General features: G+C 33.7%; 1 protein-coding gene across 1 annotated transcript in view; it reads left to right on the forward strand.

Moving 5' to 3' along the window:
* Window positions 1–15,974, forward strand: part of CUNH4orf22 (chromosome unknown C4orf22 homolog) — a 520,196-nt gene that overhangs the window by 491,078 nt on the left and 13,144 nt on the right. Inside the window, exon 5 of the mRNA XM_006084529.2 lies at window positions 13,092–13,221. Coding sequence (XP_006084591.1) covers window positions 13,092–13,221 — 130 coding nt within the window. The remainder of the gene's footprint in view (window positions 1–13,091; window positions 13,222–15,974) is intronic.

Consider the following 15,974-nt stretch of genomic DNA (forward strand, 5'->3'; position numbering starts at 1 on the left):
GAGCCTGCAGTACATCCCAACATCTCAACTATCATAAAGTGTTTATTTCCTCTTCAATAAACTTATTTAAGGTAACGCCAAAGCCCCGTGATGCAGTACATTAGCTTTCTAGTGCTGGGTAACAAATAGCCTTACATTTAGGGGCTTAAAATAAGACTCATTTACTATGTCACAGTTTTTTGGTTTGTTTTAAGTCCAGCATGGTGTGTCTGGCTTCTCAGTTCAGGATCTCACAAGGCTGAGATTAGGGAGTTGGCAGAGCTGCATTCATTCATGGATGCACTTGGGAAGAATCCATTCTCAAGCCCATTAAATTGTTAGCAGAATTCAGTTCCTTATAGTTATAGTACTGAGGTGTGTGTGGCCTCTCCATCTTAAAGACAGTTTTTCTAACATCTTTTGCCTTCTTTTTCTGTTTTCAAGGGCCTCTGCGCCACTATAGATAACACAGGATTTTCTCCTCAATTTGAGGTGAGACAATTTGTAAACTTGGTTACTGAGCAGTCTTTTTGTCAAGCAACATAACATATTGTGGATGCAACATTAGAGAGTAGAGATCACAGAAGATATTTTCAATTCTGTCTACCAGTATATCTGTTCCCAAAGGGATAAGTCTTCGTTGCTATCCTTTGATTAAATGAACTCTAGACCATTTGCAGTAGCCAACCAGGCCCCTTTCCACAAGTTGTCCCTGTTGAAACCCAGATCCTTAGAAGCTAAGGTGTCTCTCCTTTCAGGAGGGTTGTAATTTACACACAGAAACTTCAACCTTTTCAAAGTCATCTTACTTGTGTTGCCAAATGATTCCATTTCCTGGATGAACATAATATCAATATTTGATAATCCATACAAGGCTCCTGTCCACTTAAGAAAGGTCCTTTAATGACCTGGAGTGTCACTGCTAATCTGGTGATGCCTCTCCAGGTATAATAGCAGAGCAGGAAGTGTCTTCCTCCAGCATTATGCTCCTCCATCACAGCTCCACGCTGCCTAAACCTCTTTTCATATTGCTCATTTATATATGGCTCTAAATTACACATCTCTTTTACTTTACATACATTCAGAGCCATTTCATATCAAGGCACAGCTATAGTATCTGAGGCTGGAAAAGTGTCTACTATCACTCAACATACTTACACCTAGTTTTTTCTTCCTCACTCCTCTGCCTGATCCCTAGGACCTAAGACATGCCATAATTTTCTCTTCCCAATATACTGACATTTATTTCAATGAAAATACTTCCCAATATACTGACATTTATTTCAATGAAAATACTTTCTTACCACATAGAATTATCATGGGAAGTTATAATCCTATAAATTTATTCATAGATATGAAGGCAATTATAATAAATAACTTTTTACTACTCATAGATTAATAAGCCTAAAGAACATCTCAGTATTCATAACATAAAAATGAGTAATGATGCTGCTGATCAAGCATTCAAAATATTTTAATATTCACAAAATTTGAGTTGCTGAGACCTTCCAGGATAGAAATAATGTGTTGAGTTAAATAATTTTTAAAAGACAGAATTTTATTCTTATAATTCCAATAGAAGCAGCAAACATTTTTTATCTATACTATTTCCTTAACCTAAGAGAAATATACACTAACCCCTAAGAGGATAGTTATCAATAACAGCCACCAAGTTTTGGTCTTCATATTCACATTTCTTTCTTGCATTTGACAGGGGGGGGTCTCTCAGTTATTTTGTCATACCTCCTATTCCCTTTAATTTGCCTTATGTTAGCACTCCTACATGTATATGCAGTTCTCTATTTCCTTCTTAGGCTCTTATGTATATCGAATGTAAATTGTGGCATTAAAAACAAAAAAGGGGGGAAATGTGTAAATGTAGAGCTTTTGTATACATTGAAATTAAGTTATCAGCTTAAAATAGGCTATTACAAAAATAAGATGTTTTATGTAAACCTCACAGTAACCACAAAACAAAAACCTATAATAAATATACAAAATAGAAAGACATTTAAGCATAAATGCATATTATTAAATCACAAAGGAGGAAAACAAGAGAAGAAAGGAACAAAGGAATTGCAAACAGTCAGAAAAAAATGGCAATAGTAAGTCCACACCTATCAATAATCACTTTAAATGTAAATGGACAAAATTATTCAATCAAAAAACATAGAGTAGCTGAATAGATTTAAAAAATAAAATAAGACCCAACTATATGCTGCCTATAAGAGATTCACTTCTGCTTTAAAGACACACAAACTGAAACAGATACCTCATGCATATGGGAATCAAAAGCAAAAAACATGCAGAGGTAGCTATACTTACATCAGACAAAAAACAGAATTTAAGCCAAAGACTGCAATAAAAGGCAAAGATGGTCATTAAATAACGCTAAGGAAACCAATCCAATAATAGGCTATAACATTAGTAAATATTTAGGATATACCTAAGACCATAGGGTCTAATCACAGGCAAATGTTCTCATTGGCACCAAATTACTAGCGCATAAAGAAAAGATGTTTCTTCTAATATGACAGCACTATCCATCCAATCTTCCAATCTAGAAACCTGAGTTATCTGTAACACTTCTCACTAGTGACTTCTATAATTGCTATCTGCTATATATCCCCTAATTGTATCTCTTTTTCTCCAACTACATAACCAGTCATCTTTTTTTTTTTAATTCTGGCCTGGATTAATGAAACAGACTTTAAACATCCTTTGGCTTCTAGCACTCTTCACTGACAGCCCTTAAATTCATTCTCCACCCACTTCAAGGATAATAATCTATCCAAATTGCATATCTGGCCATGTCACTTTTCTGTTTATAGCCCTCAGATGTTCCCATTGCCTACAGGATAAATATAATGTGATTTGGTGTGGTAAATAAGGCCTTCTGTAACTTGTTCTCTGGGTATATCGCCAATCTCATTTCTCTCCCACCTGCTTGCACTTTCTGTTCTATTGATATTGAATTGTTGGCCACTTCACTTCCAGCATTCTCCATTCTGATTCTCAACAACATGCATTCCCCATGCTGTGTTATCTAGTTGAAAGGTTATTTTTTCCATCCCTCAGCCTGGCTAATTCTTATAATTCATTTAAGATTCAGGTCTAGCATTACTTCCTCCAGGAAGCTATCCTTATATTCTCCTCCTGTTCCCTTAGTCTGGGTAAAGTTTCCTTCCTCTATCTTTCCCATAGAATTCCAGGCATATTTGTATTGTTTGGATTATCTCTTTTCTCCTGTTAGACAGTAAAATCATAAGGCAGGGACTATATCTTATACCTAATTCTATTCCAAACACATAAAATTGTGCTTGACATATAGTATATTATTTCCATTAATGTTAAAGGTTTTTTTTTTAATGAATGAATGAATCAATGTGATTTCACAGGCACTTCTTTCAACTTTGAGCCTTGCTCTAAGTCACATGGCCTCTACATAACATACAGGGTGTCCCAAAAATGTATGCACACTTTAAATAATTGTTATTTTCAATGGGTTAAATTTGAAAAGAAAGAAACATCAATTGAGCTATCAGCTGTTAAAGAGTGCATACATTTTTGGGGACACCCTATATTTTCCTCTTTGCCTGCAGGAAAAAAATGCTCAAAAGGACTACTTTGAAGCAGGAATCTTTTCCAAACCCTATTTACGTAAACATTTACCTTATTAGAACCTCTCAGCTGGCCTAGCTGGGTGGGAGGAGATAGAGTCTAATATGTGGAGCAGCCCTTTAATCTAGACAATTGAGAAAATTGCCATGAATGACGCCATGGACGTGGAGAGGTCCTGAACCAGATCATCAGTTCCATTCATCTGGGAGAGCACTGTGTGTCACTCAGTGAGAACCCTGGTGCTCACATAAGTAATTTTTCCAACAAGATCTACCCATTACAATATCCATAGCATGCCAAGAACATAAAGAAGTTGCCCAGAATGGCTTTATTTCAATCATCCCCCTAGTTTGGCCAGGAAAACTATTTTGATTTTTGACACACACATAGACATCTGGCTCTAAGGTTTCTCTTCCTTCTCTAATGCACCTGTGAAGTAGGCCCGATATTTGAGAGGGGTCACTCTGTACACTCCCTGTGATGAAACAATTCCCTCTCTGTAGCTTCATTTTTACTATAAAGGGACAATTTGGCTCAGAAAGTTTTCTGTTTGGAGTTTATCCCATGCCTTCTTCTTCCTATGGTTTGCTCTCAGCGGAGAATCTTGACTACTTTCATGGGATATGGGACTTTTGCCTAGCCTGAGAAATCTGACATACAGCAGAAAAGCAATGAAATAATTACCTGAAAGTCATAGATTGAATGCTGATTTAGCTACATAATAGCTAGAACATTTTGTAGCTTGATTCTTCTCTTCATTAAAGAGATAGTTAAGAATCACATTTCATATTTAATGTCAACCCACAACAATTTACCTTCTGCCTCATCTCCCAGTGCACTATTGAAAATCTCTCATAATGGCTAACACTGATGTATGTACATTTTTCAGTTTTTAGCTAATCTAACTTCTGAAATGCTTGGCCCTGATGCTTTCCATCAGGAAAATCTCATTAGAATATATTTCACTAAGACATATGTTCTTTTTTTACCATTATGGTAGTAAAAAACCTTACATAAATTTTCTTTTTTTAAATATATTTTATTAATTTTTTTTACACAGAGGAAGGGAGAGGGATAGAGAGTTAGAAACATCGATGAGAGAGAAACATCGATTCAGCTGCCTCCTGCACACTCCCCACTGAGGATGTGCCTGCAACCAAGGTACATGCCCTTGACCAGAATCGAACCTGGGACCCTTCAGTCCGCAGGCCGATGCTCTATCCACTGAGCCAAACCGGTTAGGGCCATAAATTTTCTATTGTATTATTTTCACACTGTATTGTAATCCTTTGTTTGTATTTTTTACATCCCACAAACTATGAGTTTCTTGAAGGTAAGAACTGTTTCTTTTCATTGTTAAATATTCAGGACCATTGTGGGCACAGAATAGATGCCCAAAACTGAACTGAATTGAGTGACCCTTCTGACTATCTGTCACTAGGGTTTTTAATGTTCTCAATTATTTTAAGAGTTACAGTGGGCTGTTCAACAGTTATCTATATTTTCCCAACTGGCATATGCATTTATTAAATAACTGATTTAATTTGGGAATACAATATATATTCACAAATAAGAGCCAAGTTAACTAACTTATGGAAACACTAATCATATTCCTACCAACCAAAATAACTGATCAAATTATATTTTTACATGGAATACGATACTTCAGAAGATTAGTTATTATAGAATGTTTTACTGCTTTGACATTATTTGAAAAATAGAAAAAGAATAGGAATATTTATTATTCTACATTAAATTTTATGTCTCTACACCACAATTGCAATTCCACATAATATAATTTTTCCATAGCAATAAAATGAAATAAAAAGGATCAACCACAAGAACACATTTTAGCATTATTTCAACATCTTTATCATATTTTTGGCAAATCTATGGAAATTTTTGGAAACATTTTACACAAACATTGGTCCAATCAACTCTAAAATAGCAGTGTTAAATGGTTTGTAGGTGTGGAAACCACATATCTCAGTTTGCCGCATCATCTGAGCTTACCCATGTTGTCTTGGCACAATTGTTACTAGCAGCCCACTTCTGTCTCAGTTTGGACAATAAAATTATAAGGTCATTCTACTTTCAGGCTCTCTAGACAGATAAAAAGAAAGACAATAATGTTTAACACTTAATTACCATGATTGATAGAAGATCTTCTGGATTTTCATTTTCAATAAAAATCTTTTTTATTCCATAAAGCTATTTCTCTAAGTTTCCAAGGCTATTTTATGTTTACAGATTTCCTTTAAATATAAATATGTCTCTATCCTAAAAAATATATTTTATAAATATTTTCTTCTTTCATTTTCTCTCAACTAAACTGTGTTTTAACTTTATACCTACATGCAAATTTTAGGTACTTAAATGCCTACTGGTCCAACTGCATAAAACACAAAAAGGTTCCATTATTTATGGAGTCTGAAACAAAAAATTTTTCCTAATCATTATAAACTGTTGTTTATATTCAGAGGAAAAATATCTTACATGAAAACAACTTAATTTTCAGTGATGTGTTCTCTGTGATATCAAATTTCATGCTCACGTGGTATGGATTTAATTTTTTTCACTATGTTTTATATACTGGATACAGGAGTTGTTATAATCATTATTTTTGTTCTGTATTAACTCCTAAGACCTTAGCTTGCTTTTAAATATATTTTATGTTCTTTTAAAAAATAAAGCTAACATTGTGTTTTTGTGCTTTAATAATTTCCATAAATATGCCCTTCCCATTCTATTTGAAGGGAGATATTCAGTAAAACTAGTATAAACATGGTATTCTGGAGAAATGGCTTTATATTTTTTTCTCCTGGTAGTCCAAAGCTCTGTTGCCCTATGATGTTATCAAAATATTTTCTCTTGTTCCAGGAGTTATCATGTAAAATAGATGACAAACAGGTAATTGTTTTCAAAAGCATACATTGAGGCCCCCTTATCACATAATGAACAGACTTTCCACATATTCATTTCATTTTATTATTTGAACTTATTTGTATATATGTGTATAAGTATATTCTTATACCTGTGCACTAAAATACACAATTCCTAGGATGTTTATCATAGGAAGAAAATGGAAATTTGTTTTTTTGTTACAAAAACCTTAAATTATTCATAAAAGTATCTTTTACCTTCTATATATTGTAGATACAATGTGTTTGAAGTTTTCTATAAGTATATTCAAGATGTGAACAATGAGATGTAAATCAAAATAATGTGTAAGAACTTACTGAATCAAAGATGGCTTTTACAACAGCAAAATATTAGCATTATAAATAATCTTTTCAATATATAGTTCAACCTCTGAACTTTAGATAAGAGAAAATTTGAATTATTGCATCAGGGTTTATATTTTCTAAGTCCCAGATCAATATTTCAGGTAAATTGTCTTAATTTCCTTTAAAAATTACTATTCTTGCTACTTCTTTATTTTAATTCTATAATAACAGAAATAATATAATCGATTGAATTACACATAATAATATTACAAATGGGTATGCATCGTTTATTAAATAAATACACATTTCTTGAGTGCCACATATTGATATAGACAGCACAACAAAGATAAATAAATTTAGAGAGTAAGAAAGAAAAACTTAGCTTTTGATATACTGAGATTTAGGAGTTTATGGTTGATCCCAGTTAAGTACAGTTGAGCAGATGATATGGAACAGCAGCTCAGGCAAGAGAACTGCGAGGAAGAAGGTGGGTTGGTATGGAGAAGATAGGTTTAATTATGATGTCTTAGGAGAAAAATTTAACAGTCTGGAGAGAATCTAAGTTTAGGTAAGTTTTTTAATCTTTTCTGTTCTTTCCTTTACCCTTCTTATTCCTCTTCTACTTTTTTTCTGTCTTTCACCTGTCTTTTCTTATTTTCTTTGTTTTTCTTTCTCTCTTTTTTCCTGCTCTTTGTTTAGTTGGGATGATTTATAAGTATTTGCTAGTTCTGGGGAAAGGTTTTGTGGTGAGGTGAGTTTGATAATATTAAGGAAATTTTGGACAATTATTGAAAGTATTAAAGAGGCAAAAGGGATAAACTTCAGACCACACATGGAGATGACTTTTATCTTGTAAAGAAAGAGGGGCACTTATTCCTCTGAGTTGAAAATGGAAATAAATAGGGACACTGTCAATATAAAGAAATTTGCTAGTGATGGCACCGGATGTTGATCATGTTTCCATTTAATGTACTTTATTTTCTTAATAAAGTAAGAGGTGAGATCATCTGAGAGCAAGGAAGAAAGTGAAGAAATTGGAGAGTGGAAACAATGTAATGAATGATAAAGAATGATAACTAAAAACATGAGAAAGTACTCTGCAATGTCTAGAATCCAAAAGCAGCTATATATTTTGAATTTAAAGTTATATGAATAGTATCCAGTATGTTAAATTCAGCAAGAATTATCACCGATCGTATGCAGGAACAGTGAAATCAAACATTTGGATTGATCTAAAACTGGTGTTTTTCAATATAAAGAAGGTCAAATAAGTAAGAAATTTGTAAGTACTGGCAAGTATTTTTCAATATAAAGAAGGTCAAATAAGTAAGAAATTTGTAAGTCTTGGCAAGTATCTTATGAATTGTAGATAAGTAAAAAAAGTAAAAAAAAAAAAAGCTAGTATAGAAAGGGAGAGCCAGGAACCTAAGGCCTCAGTGAAGCCAAATTAGTGGTGTACATTCACTAACAAAAGAATACCAGGAGACAATAAAAATTCAATAGAGTTATGGTTCATGACAATATCTAGAGTGAGGATCTGAATGTAGTTGGCTCAAAAGGAGTGGAATTAAGGTTAAAATATGCATTAGCCCATTCTGCATCTGTATTGGTGACATCAGCAAGTAGCAGAGTAGGAAACTACAGGCCCTCTCTCCCCCTACAAACACACATATTTGGCAACAATCCCCAGACAAAATCCCTTTGTGAGAAATCCAAAAACTAACTGAAAGGCTCCTGCACTCCAGGCAAATGCAAAACCAGCCTTACCAAAGCTAATAGAGAGGTTTGGGACACCCTCTTGCTGTACCTTATGATCAAAAGGAAATCCCCTAGTGGTCAAATTCTCCCAGGAAATGAAGGGGCTGGTTTATATATCCAGATCCCCACCATTTCTGAGGGGACTTCTCAGAGGACTGGTTTCTATTCTGCCAGTCTTGGAGCTCTGATGTGTCTTGCACAGTCTATCCACCTAGGGCAGCGGTTCTCAACTTGTGGGTCACAACCCTTTTGGCGGTCAAATGACCCTTTCACAGGGGTCACCTAAGACCATCCTGCATATCAGATATTTATATTATGATTCATAACAGTAGCAACATTACAGTTATGAAGTAGCAACAAAAATAATTTTATGGTTGGGTCACAACATGAGGAACTGTATTTAAAGGGCCAGAAGGTTGAGAACCACTAACCTAGGGGAAAATGGAGACAGTGGTGTGGGTTGGTAGGCACCATAGATTCTACCACCTGTTCATCACAGAGCAAGCATACAAAACCCACAGCAGCCTGTTTCCACCTGGGGAGGAAAAAGTAGGAAGAAGCCCTCAGAATCTCTTGCCAAGCTGAGTGGTAGAGGTCTTTTGTACGAGGCCAGTCTATGAATACTGGGAAAGTGGCCTGCTTTGTCTAATGTGTGGACCTCAAAACAGAGTCAAGAAAAATCAAGAATTGGGCAAAAATGTTCCCTAAAAAAGGAATAAGATAAATCTCCAGAAACTGACCCAAAAGAAATGAATAATATGATTTACCTGAAAGAAAATTCAAAATAACTCTCATAAAGATGCTCACTGAGATCAAGAATATAGTACATAAACAAAGTGAGAAATTCAGCCAAGACAGAAAATATTTGAAGGTACAAAACAGAAATCATGACGCTAAAAACACAATAATTGAACTAAAAAATTCACTAGAGGATTTTAATATCAGACTGGATTAAACAGAAGAGAGGATCAATAAACTCAAAGGCTTGTCATTGGGAATAAGTCAGAGGAGCAAAAAGAAGACAGAATGAAAAAGAGTGAAGAAAAGTTAAAGGACATCCTTAAGGGACCAATATACACATTGTGGGATTCCCAGACAAAGGGAGAGACAAAGGACAAGAATACTTACTCAAAGAAAAAAATAATGGCTGAAAAGTTCCCAAATCTGAAAAAGGAAATGGGTATTCAGATCTAAGAAGTTAAAGAAATACCATTTAAGTAAATTCAAAAGATATCTACATTAAGACACATTATAATCACATTGACAAAATCAAGGACAAATAGACAATTTTGAAAGAAGGAGAAAAGTGACATTATATCTACAGGACACAGTAACATGAAAATAAGCAAATTTTTAGAAGAAACCTGTAGGCCAGAAGGGAGTGGAATAATATGTTCACAGTGCTGAAAGAAAACAAGTTGCCAACCAAGATGCTATACTAAGCAAAATTGCCCTTCAACAATGAAGAAGAGATAAAGACTTTCCCAAAACAGAAAATCTCTGAGAGTTCATCATTACTAGACCTACCTTACAAGAAATGCTAACAGGAGTTCTTTAAGTTGAAATGAAAGGATGCTAAACAGAAATATGGCAGCATAAAAAAAGTATGAAACTCACTGATAAAGGTAAATATATACCAGTAAACAAATACAGAGTATTGTATTACTATAATGATAGTGGTTAAATCACTTTTAATTCTATTATGTTAAAGGGCAAAAGTTTAAAAAATAACTATAACTAAAATATATTAAAATATACATAATATGAATATATGTAAACTGTGACAACAATAACATAAACTATATGTGGGGAGAATTTAAAGTGTAAAGTTTGCATGTGTGATTGAACTTAAGTTATCATCAACTTAAAATTTACTGTTAAAACTAGAAGATATTTTATGTAAACCCCAAGGTAACCACCAAAAAAATACTTTAAGCAGATATACACAAAATAATAAGAAATCATTCAAACCATATCAATAAAAGAATCAACAAACAAAAAGGAAGATAGTAAAAGAGAAAAAGACAGACAAAAGAATTTCAAGACTAATGGAAAATAATAAAAAGCCAAGAGTATAAGCCTTTCCTATCAATAATTACTTTGTGTAAATGGATTAAACTCCTTGATAAAAAAAATCATAGAGTGGCGAGATGAATAAAAAAAACACACAAAACACTCAACTATATGTGATCTAAAAGATATTATTCACAATAGACAAAATATGGAAATTACCTAAATGTCCATTGACAGATGAATGGAGAAAGAAAATATGGCTTATAAATCCAATGGAATATTTATTCAGCCCTAAAAAGAACGAAATTCTGCAATATGGGACAACATGGATGAACCTTGAGGATGCTATGCAAAGTGAAATAAGTCAATCACCAAAAAACAAATACTGTATAATTTCACTTACATGAGGTATCTCAAATAGTCAAATTCATAGAATCAAAGAGAGGAACAGCAGTTACCTAGTGCTGGAGAGAGGGGAAATTAGGGTTTAATTAATGGCCATAAAGTTTCAGTTCAGCGCGATGAATAAGTTATAGAGCTCTAGTGTACAACATTGTACCTACAGTCAACAGTTATGTATTGTACACTTAAAAATTTTGTAAAAGGGTCAATCTGCTGTTGTGTTCTTATCACAATAAAATAAAAATTAAAGAGCCCTGCAAATTAGCTTTTTATATAGTCACACACACGCGCACACACACACACACACACACAGGCTACTTGGACTTTAACAAGGCTTTTAATTTTAGATCTGAGAAAAAAGATAGGAATGTATGATATAAGCCATGTTACTTCCAAGCATAGCTGTGACTCAAGCATTTTACTGGGATTACCTATATCTATACATCTCGTAAATAATTATTTAGAGAGAATTATATGAAAGATTTAGAATCACACCCATGTTTCCTATTCCAATTTAGCAAACTCCTAACTGAACAGTCAGTAAGATGAAGGTCAAATGATTTTCTGTTATGTATTAAATTGAATTCAAGAATCTAGCTTGGGTGCATAGTCAAACTGGCTCCTAATACCTTCCCCAGTGAAATTAATTTATAATCAATACTACATATAGGCTGCTAGCTACCATCACCTTATTGGAGGCTAAGCCTGCCATGACAAATCCCACTTATGAAGACTAGCTAAAGTGAAAACCCCACAAACCATGAATGCTCATCTCCTTTCCTCAATTCACCACCATCTTTTCCTTTTTAATAGTCATTCTTGCTCTCTCAAGAACTAATTAAACAGACAAAGATCGTTACAAAACCACTTTACCTAACTCTGTGACTTAGGAAGAGCAGACATCCCTATGTCCTGAACATAGAAAGAGTAGTGGGGAACGAGAGGGAAACAGTTATCACTAATATACCCTCCAAGGTTCTTTCTGAGTATGGAAAAAGTTGAGGGTAAACATTACATTTTCAGGTAATAGCACACAAGTCGATGCCTCAGAAAACAATATAATTCAGAGTGAATTTAATAAATAAAATCTACTCTTTCAAAATAAATAAAGAGAGTAATAGAGGGCGAAACAGCACGGAAATAGGATAGTATTAGACATACCAGAAATGCATTAATATGTGATCCTATTAGCATCATATTAGAAATGTGTTAACAGGAATAAGACATGTAAAATAAGAATATTGAGTATTCTTCTTCCAACCCATATGACAACATTATATTCATTTTTGACAAGTAGGTATAAAATAAGACATGGAAAAAAGAGGAGTTTTCATAGATCAACAACAACCACAACAAAAGGATAAACTGCTGGCAATGTTGAACAAGAGGAAGAACACATATGTTTGAAAAAAAGCACAGATCTTAGTTGAAATATTAGTTTTATGGCATATTAGTTTCAAGGCCTTGACTATGCTAGTTAACCTCCCCTAGTCTGTTTGCCTTGTCTGCAAAATGAGAACAACTTCACATGGGTTGTGATCGAATACGTTACCTCATGCCTGGTCTAGGGGAACCTATCAGAGGCAAATTGTTTCCTCACTCCCCAGGAAATATATTATTGAAAAATAGACCCTGAAAGAAATGAATTCATTTGTTTTGAATGAAAAGAGATGATAAACTTAGCCTGCCTTTCCTTTTTGTAAACAGCCTCTTAATAACCTGAATATTCTTAATACCCTGAAGAGTCTGAGCAGGAAAAAATAGCTTTAAATTGCATCAATTTTCTTCTTGACTTCCTGGGAATATAATACTGTACTGGAATAGACCCTAGATGCTAGAGTGTCCAAAGCAGGAAATCATGCAAAATATCCATAAATATGTATCTGATTTGAGAAATATGTAAATGGTTTGAGAATAACCCAGTCTAAACTCTTCTGCAAGAATTTTAAGTACATGTAATCTACATGGTAATACAAATTATGATTTGATCCACTTATCTTGCAACTGAACTTCCCCAAATATTTTCTGAAATATATTTGTCAATTTTATATACTATACATATAAATTCCTAATAAATATTTATTTTTATAGCTTTTACAACTGGGACAGTCAAATTGCTGTTTGGAACTCAACTCCCAATTATCAAGTGATTGCTGATAATCCAGAAGGCTTGCTTTTCAAATACAAAAGAGACAGAAAAATTCTCAACGTGGACCCAAGAGTAAGTCTGCTTTTATATTTATCTCCAAATTTGATTGTATTTCTACCATTATTCAAAATTTTATTATATATTTGACAACCTTAACGTTTAAATCTAGAGTTGAAAAAAAATATGTTGAAACTTAGAGCATGTACTATTCTTAAAAAAAAAAAAAGCACTCCAAAACAACAAATTATCAGAAATCAATAAAGAATTTGGGAGGGGGAGGGATTTAAATGGAACACATATATGGGGATACTTCTCCATGCCTAGCACAGAATGAGATCAGGGAGTCAGTGGGCAATGCATTTGTTTGATCTGATCTGATCTTCCAGATGGCCAGTCATTTTTAACTCTATGTGGAGATGAGTCATGTAGGGAAGGGAGACTCTCAACTCATATATGTACCCAGAATTCTAATATTCCTTTTTATATGTAACTAACCCTGAAAATAGTATGGTCCTTAGTGTATTTCTAAGTGTTAACTTAGAAAATACATTTTATTTAAATATTTTAAAGATATGTCCATTGATATTTTGAATTTGTTCAAGGACAAATATTTATATCTTACATAATTCAAAGGCTGCATTTGCATCATGGTTTTAATCATGACTTGTCATATGTTTGGGGGTGAAGGTTAAAACTTAATGTCATATGTGCTTGAGTTTCTTGGGCTTTTTTTTTTTTACTTTTGAAATATATGTTAGTCACATGACAGCATAGGTCTAAAATTAAAGTCCAGAAAATCAGTCCTTCATAGGGAAAAAAATAAAAATTATATGATATGCCTGGGATAGGGACAAGGATCGACCAAGGAAAAGGAGGATCTGGTTCTAAAACTTTTCCAAAACATTTTAGAAATTCAAAATCAACAATAAAATTATTTTTGTGTCATATCTACTTAGTGAGGTTCCTTGCTCATACAAAGTGCTCAATATCTATGTGCTCAAAGAATGAATAAATGAAATTCTATAGCAAGAAATGGTTTATTGCCTTTTTAGATAGTCAATCTTGCTCTCTCAGGAAGGACTGACTAAACAGACAAAAGTGGTTGCAAAAACACTTTTCCTAACTCTGTGACAACTGCAAATATCAGAAACCCCAAGACAGTGACTTAAACAGAAGAAGCTTCTTTCTTTTCCATGTGTGAGTGGAGATATTGTCAGTCCAAAGTTGGAATGGCAGCTCCATGGTCATCTGGGCCAGGCTGGTCCTCATCCTCATCGGGCAAAATAGATCCTCTGCCAAAACAACTGCATTCCCAACAGGATTCATGGAGGGAACTCAGAGGGTGCAAAGGACAAGCTCTCACTTCCTTTTAAGGGCGTTTCCTGAAAGCTACCACACAAATGTCCACATATGTTCTATGACAAAAGCTTAGTCAGATGGTCATATCTAGCTACTTGGGAGACTGGAAAATGCAATCCTGATTCAGATGGCCATATGCTCAGCTGTAAACAGGAGTTCTGGAAAAGGAAGAAAAGAGGTTTGGGTACTTGTTTCTGTCACAATGCTCTCTCCTTCAAAAATAACATTACTATTTTCTGGTCTTATATTTCTCATCAGTAAAATGAAGGACTAGGCCTGAAAATCTTTAGGGCCATATTTATTATAAATGTATTAATGCTAGGTGAGTTTATCAGCACACCATCTCTCTAGTGGTGCCTTTTTTCTATCATAAATGAGTGTCAAAATGTTATCAATTAAGTACAGAAAACTTAATAAATAACATTTACAGAGACTTTTCCTTTTAGAAAGCTAAACTATATACATAAAAATATACAAAATTATTAATAGCTTCATTAAGATGTGTGAAACAAATTTTTGAATCAGTTTTGAATGACATCACACTTAGACTATTTTAGAACTCTGTTTTAACTAATAGCTAATAAATACTTCAAGGATGTATGTCATGAATTATAGTTTTATGGTCTTTGTGGAGTCATTATTGAATGCAAACTGTTACTTGAACATGGTTCAAATAACTTTAAAACACTCACTTCCAAAATAATCAACCACAAAATTTCAAAGATTTAGTCAACAATTCATGAAATGTAACATATTCCTCTTTATTTCTTGAAGGTTTTGATTATAATTCAAAGATTCATGAGTCTGAAGGAAAGGTATTTCTAAATTCTAGAGAAAGAAACAAGGATTTAGTTTATTAGTGATAAGAGTAAATAATTATTAGATGGGATATCTGATAACATTTGTAAACTTTTATTTCTTTAAATTTTACCTTTTGAAGATAAAAATTAATAGTTGACTTACTGGAAAAGAATGTTGGTCTTAGCATCAATAAACAAAATTCTAGATCTTACTTCAACTGGCAGCATGGCCTTGATCAATTAATTTAACCTCCTTGAGCTTTATTGTTCACAACTTGAGGATGAGAGTGTTGTTGTTCTTTCCTGATCTCTAGGGTCCCCCTACAGCCCCAGGCCCAAGTCACAGAGATTCTGACTCAACAGGGCCCAAAAGCAGCCAGTGTGATTCTGCTACAGATTATCCTTGAACCACAATTGAGAAAATCTTCTCCATAAAAAAGACAATAATCTCAAGAGACTTGGTACTCTGTCCTCAAACATGTGTTCTCAAGCATTTGTTCTCAAAATATAACACAAATATTTCAATTTTCATGGTTATATATAAAATTATCATGTACATTCCTACATAATTTTTAACTTATTCACCTTCTTCAAGGAGCCATGATCCTTTTATATTTTATGTTCCCACAAAGCATCTCATACAGACCTACAAGAAAATCAGAAGTT

This window comes from Myotis lucifugus, unplaced genomic scaffold (assembly GCF_000147115.1).
Source record: "Myotis lucifugus unplaced genomic scaffold, Myoluc2.0 scaffold_12, whole genome shotgun sequence".
Classification (NCBI taxonomy): Eukaryota; Metazoa; Chordata; class Mammalia; order Chiroptera; family Vespertilionidae; genus Myotis; species Myotis lucifugus.